The sequence below is a fragment of the Artemia sp. Qi Xiang Cuo genome, chromosome 17 (genome assembly GCF_049724085.1).
Source record: "Artemia sp. Qi Xiang Cuo chromosome 17, ASM4972408v1, whole genome shotgun sequence".
Taxonomy (NCBI): Eukaryota; Metazoa; Arthropoda; class Branchiopoda; order Anostraca; family Artemiidae; genus Artemia; species Artemia sp. Qi Xiang Cuo.
The window spans coordinates 19,279,642-19,285,975 of NC_142810.1; the positions used below are offsets into that span (position 1 = coordinate 19,279,642).

Sequence of the window (6,334 nt, forward strand, 5' to 3'; positions counted from 1 at the left end):
CGGATCAAAACAAAAAGTACACCATTAGAACCGCCTTGTTCAAAACCCCTGTATAGTAAACTTTCTGTTATTTGGCTTGAACAGCAAGGGAAGTATATTGGCTTGAAAATCAAGAAAAGTGGCGGTTACTACAACATTCTGCCTAAACGCATATTTTTTCTTTCTCTTTTTTTTTCTTTTCCACAGATAGCTTGGCACTGGAACATCGTAGAGAGTTGTTCAATGGCTCATTTTAAATGAAATTAATTGAATTAAAAATCTTTTGTAAGTTACAAGAAGTTTCTATATACAGTAATTTTCTTTAAAATGAGCCATTAAACAGCTCTTTATTATGATGATTATATACCTATGATTATGACGTTATTCATCAATTTTGACCATGAAAATGCGGTTTTTTCGTAAAAAAATGATTATTTTATTAAAAATAACTTTTTTTTAATTACAAAAAGTTTTTAACCCTATTAACTTCCTTTAGAATGAGCCATTAAAACAGCTCTCTATGATGTTCCAGGGCCCGCTATCTGAGGAAAGGAAGAAAAAGAAAAAAAGAAGAAAAAGATACCGTATACGCCAAGGCCGTATCCAGGGAGGGGGGGTACCCGGTTTGAACCCCCCCCCCCCCGAAATTTTTGACCGGGTCGAAAATTAGTCTAAAAAATACCTGTAAAGACAAAACCTTACCAGAAAAAAAATATGCTCCCACACTAAATCCTATTGCATTTTGTGGGTAAATAGTTCTGATCAGCTTACGCAGGATATTAGACAAAGTCCATGGGGAACAAATCGGGTACCCCCCCCCCCCAAACAAAAATCCTGGATCCGCTCTTGGTATACGCAGAATGTCGTGGTTTCAGCAACCTTTCTTGATTTTCCTTCCAGTATATTTCCCTTGTTGTTCAAAATAAAAGACTATAAGTTTCCTATATAGGGGTTTCGGAAAAGGCGGCTCTAATAGTGTACTTTTTGTCTTGATCTGATTTTACTTTTGGGAGCTATGACCTATTTTCTTTTTTACTATGGGGCGTGATCGTCCCTTACTAGGTTGCTAGCTACCGCTGCAACCCGGAAAAGTATAAAATCCATTCTCTATAATGATTATTAACCTCCAAAAGTTACTCAAGGCTTGAACATTAATTCCTAAAGATTTCTCCGGAGACGGTGTAATCCCTCAGATAATCATGGTTACAGCTCTAGCTGCAACCTAGTAAAAGGTGAACCCCAGCCCATAGTAACCAAAAGTTTAAAAAGTGTTTTAAATTAGAAAAAAACACGTCTACAAATGTTGTTAATCTAAAAGAAAAAAAAAAATCCCGAGTAACATATGTATACACTTTTTCATTTCATATTCCAAAAACATAATTACCGAATGTTTTTGTTAAAGACTCAAGCAATGTCTTTTTTAGATATGAAAAATAGGATGAAAAAATTTTCAAGTTCAGTTCAGAAATGCTAAAGTTATTATGTAAACTTCAAAATATTTATGGTGTCCGAGCAATAATTTTAATGTTTTAATTCTAACTAGAAAATGTCTGAAATTTTAAAAATTAGTTGTTTTTTTTTGTTTGATACAAACAACTCGATACGTGATTAAGCTTACAAGTTTGAACCCTCAAAGATGATATCAATGAATGAACAAGCCTTTGATCATGTAATTATTTCTGCAAATGAAACCAATCAGTTCGAACGGTTTCTAACGGCCTGTACTGAAACTGAGCTATCGATTACAAATATCTCACCAGTAGACATTTTTGATGAAAATCCAGCCACAAAGAAGCTGACCTACCAGCTCAAGAAGCTACCTGACAAAAAAGAAGACTACGCAGCAAATCAGAAGAAAGAGACATCTTTTCAAAATGACGAGAAACGATCTATATGCAATAATTTTAAGAATACTCTTGCCATACGCATGAGAACCCACACTGGTGAAAAATCATTCAAGTGTGACCTATGCAAGCAAAGTCTTAGTCGCAAGATAACTCTTGCAAGGCATATGAGAACCCACACCGGTGTAAAGCCATTCAATTGTGACGTATGCAAGCAAAGCTTTAGTCGCAAGGATTATCTTGCCATACACAGGAGAACCCACACCGGGGAAAAGCCATTCAATTGTGACGTATGCAAGCAAAGTTTTAGTCGCAAGAGAACTCTTGCAATGCACATGACAACCCACACCGGTGAAAAGCCATTCATTTGTGAAGTATGCAAGCAAAGTTTTAGTCGCAAGGATTATCTTGCCATACACATGAGAACTCACACCGGTGAAAAGCCATTCAAGTGTGACGTATGCAGAAAATGTTTTAGTCGCAAGAGAACTCTTGCAATGCACATGACAACCCACACTGGTGAAAAGCCATTCAGTTGTGACGTATGCAAGCAAAGTTTTAGTCGAAAGTATACTCTTGCCATTCATATGAGTACCCACACCGGTGAAAGACCATTCAATTGTGACGTATGCAAGCAAAGTTTTAGTCGCAAGAGAACTCTTGCAATGCACATGACAACCCACACCGGTGAAAAGCCATTCAGTTGTGACGTATGCAAGTAAAGTTTTAGTCGCAAGGATTATCTTGCCGTACACCTGAGAACCCACACCGGCGAAAAGCCATTCAAGTGTGACGCTTGCAAGCAAAGTTTTCGTCGCAAGGATACTCTTGCCAAACACATGAGTACCCACATCAGTTAAAAGCCATTCAAGTGTGACATATGCAAGCAAAGTTTTAGTCACAAGAATAATCTTGCCATACACATGAGAACACACACCGGTGAAAAACCATTCAAGTGTGACGTATGCAAGCAAAGTTTTAGTCGCAAGAGAACTCTTGCAATGCACATGACAACCCACATCGGTGAAAAACCATTCAATTGTGGCGTATGCAAGCAAAGCTTTAGTCGCAAGGATAATCTTGCCATGGACATGAGAACCCACATCGGTGAAAAGCTGTCAATTGTGACGTATGTAAGCAAAGTTTTAGTCGCAAGGATAATCTTGCCATACACATGAGAACCCACACCGGCGAAAATCCATTCAAATGTAACATGCAAGCAAGGTTTTAATGACAAGAGTTATCTTGCCATACACATATGGGATAAACATGGCGTGTGAATATAAGGGTGGCCAATAATAAAAAGTAAAACTTAACTTCATAGTTTGAATAAGACATGCCCAGACATTTAAAAAAAAATTTGGGATTTTAAGGGGGCCGGCCTGAAGCCACCTTATCTTTGCCAGAAAACATATTGTAAATTAAAAATATTTTAGCTTCAATGGTTAAACAAGCCTTCGATCGTGCGATCATTTTTACAAATGAAACTAATCAGACCTATCGGTTTCTAAAGGAATGTACTGAAACTAAGCTATCGAATACAAATATGTCACAAGTAGATATTTTTGATGAAAATTTAGCCACAAGGAAGCTGACTAACAAGCAAAAGAAACTAAAAGACAAAAAAGAAGAACACACAGTAAATTAGAAGAATGAAACACATTTCCAAAATGACGAGAAACAATCTATATGCAATTTCTTACTAGGCTGCTAGCTACCGCTGCAACCCTGATAATCTTATGAATACTCTTGCCATACACATGATAACCCATACCGGTGGAAAGCCATACAAGTGCAATACATGTAATAAGAGCTTTTCTAAAAATATTCATCTCTTTCAACATGTGAGGATCCACTTTTGTGAGAAGCCATTCAAGTATGACGTATGTAAGCAAAGTTTTAATCAAAAGAATATACTTGCCCATCACTTTAGAACTCACACAAGTGAAAAGCCATACAATTGCAATACATGTAATAAGAGCGTTTCTCAAAATATTCATCTCATTCAACATGTGAGGATCCTGGTGAGAAGCCATTCGAACGTGATGTATGACAGCAAATTTTCAAACATAAGAATATTCTTGCCCATCACTCGAGAACACGTACTGGTGAAAAGCCATTGTAAGCTCCTCCACTGTTCATATACTATCATGGACCGAATTAGAAGTCAGCAACTGTGCTGGCGTGGTCATATCCAACGAATGTCATCAAACCAACTCCCGAAAACCACGTTTGAAGTACGGGTACATGGCACACGACATCGTGGCCAACCTGAAAAGCTATTCAAGTGTGACGTATGAAAGCGGAGTTTTAATGTCAAGGGTAATCTTTCCATGCATATGAGAACCTACACCGGTTAAAAGCCATACAAATGCAATACATTTAATAAGTACTTTTCTCAAAATATCAAATATATATATATATGTTTATATATGACTTACTTAACTTATATCCCATCCGACCTTAGTGACTGTATTGAGGCTATCTATCTTCTAACTAGTCGTTTAATATGACGACGGTATTCAGTTCTATCTGGTGCAAGACGCAGGAGTTGGGGGAGGTTCTGGCCATTGAAGTTGTCATACCATCTCTTGCGAGGTTGGCCACGATGTCGTGTGCCATGTACCCGTACTTCAAACGTGGTTTTCGGGAGTTGGTTTGATGACATTCGTTGGATATGACCAAGCCAGCACAGTTGCTGACTTCTAATTCGGTCCATGATAGTATATGAACAGTGGAGGAGCTTACAGAGGTCTTCATTGGATACTCGGTTGATGTAGGTGATTCCTGCTATGCCACGGAGACATTTTGTTTCAAATGCGGAGATTCGCCTTTCGTCATCAGCTTTAACTGACCATGTTTCACTTGCACACATAGCAATGGGGATAATGAGGGAGTTAAAGAGCCAGACTTTCAATGATTTTGATAGTAATTTACTTTTCCAAATTGATGATAGGCTCTTGAAGCTGCTGATTGCAAGGCCCAGTCTACACCTAATCGATTTTGAGTAATCGTTGTTAGAGGTTAAAAGACTGCCGAGGAGGAAAAAAGATTCTGCATTTTCAATTTGCTCTCATTTTATGGTTAGCTGTATGGCTCTGGGTACAGAGTCTCTGGATACCCGCAGGAGTTTCGTTTTTGTTGTATTGACAACCATCCCAAGGGCTTCGGTTGCTGACACTATCTCGTTTGTGTCTGTTTGGAGGAGATATTCATGACTGTTAATTTTCACAATGTCGTCTGCGTACGCTAATTTATCGACAAGTTTTCCTCCAATGGATGCACCGTCTGTGGTTTTAGCAAGTGATAAAGCTGCATTTAGAAACAGATTAAATAGATAAGGGGATAGGAAGCAACCCTGAAGAACATCTGCTGACGTTTGGAACCCTTCTGTCAATCGCTCAGGCGTCTGAACCTTGCTACAGAAGTTCAATTACATATCTTTGATCAATTTACCATGTTTTTGGGGGCTCAATAATGCAGAAGTATGTGCCAAAGCCCGATGCGCCATATTAAATCGAAGGCCTGTTTAAAGTCAATAAAAAGTAAGAGCAGTTCTTCGCAATTTCCATATGTTTCTCCATCAGTTGCCGGGCGGAAAATATATGATCTATAGTAGATCGATCTCTTCGGAAGCCGGCCTGATATACCTCTAAAGCGAGGTCTGTCAGGGATTTTAGTCGGTCAAGTAGGATTTCCGTGAGGATCTTTTCCGGTTGGCTTGTCATACTAATTGATCTGTAGTTATCACAGTCAACTTTTTCACCCTTTTTGTAAAAGAGGACAGTCATGGCTTTCGCCCAGGATCTGGGGAAGTGGCCTGTTTCCCAGATGCCTACTGTGACTTTATGATAGATGTCTGTCTACCAGTTCTTCTGGGCCCGACTTAAGTACCTCTGACTGTATGCCATCTGGGTCAGGAGCTTTATTGGTTTTCAGGGATTGTATAGCAGCAACTACCTCTTCTCGTAATGGTGGTGGACTTTGATCTAATGGGTACTCCGATAGTTGAAAAGACAGTAGGATATATGGGTCAGGGGTTATTGTGGAGTTCAATTTCTGGCAAAAGTGTTCCTTACAGTGTTCCCGCCTCTCCTCAGAATCTGTGATAAGTTGTCCATTTTTATCTAACAGGGTTGTTGCTGCCACGGGTTTCTTTTTTGAAAGCTCCCGTACTTTTTGTACATGTAGTGGCTGCCATTTTTTTTTGAAGGCGTCTTCGCATTCATGGCACTTGTTGTTGACGTATTGGCGCAGAGCCTGCCGTATTTTTCTCTACTAGACGTTTTAACCTCTTGTATTCATCCTGGCTTTGTTGGTGTTGTTTGTTGGCGTGAATACGTTTTTCTGCACAGACATCGATGATTTCGGGTGTGATCGATGGTTTATCAGAGCCGGACTGTACTCCTAAGATTTCATTAGCCGTTTCTCTGATGATTGAAGTGCTTTCATCAACCAGACGGTCGATTTCCTCAGTGGTTGGGATTCCCGAGAGTTGGGTGCTTGACAGC

The 6,334-nt window shown here is 39.2% G+C and overlaps 1 protein-coding gene and 1 pseudogene across 1 annotated transcript; one reads left to right on the forward strand and one right to left on the reverse strand.

Annotated features, from left to right (window-relative positions):
• The first annotated feature begins 1,882 nt into the window (after positions 1-1,882).
• LOC148941986 (uncharacterized) lies at positions 1,883-3,054 on the forward strand (annotated as a pseudogene).
• A 1,254-nt stretch (positions 3,055-4,308) lies between these two features.
• Positions 4,309-4,698, reverse strand: LOC148941987 (uncharacterized). Its single transcript, XM_089103196.1, has one exon. The coding sequence runs from the start codon at positions 4,696-4,698 to the stop codon at positions 4,309-4,311; it is 390 nt and encodes a 129-aa protein (XP_088959322.1).
• Between the last annotated feature and the right edge of the window lie 1,636 nt (positions 4,699-6,334).

Coding starts and splice junctions, on each gene's coding strand:
- LOC148941987 (XM_089103196.1), bottom strand. CDS start 4,698: ATGTGTGCAAGTGAAACATGGTCAGTTAAAGCTGATGACGAAAGGCGA.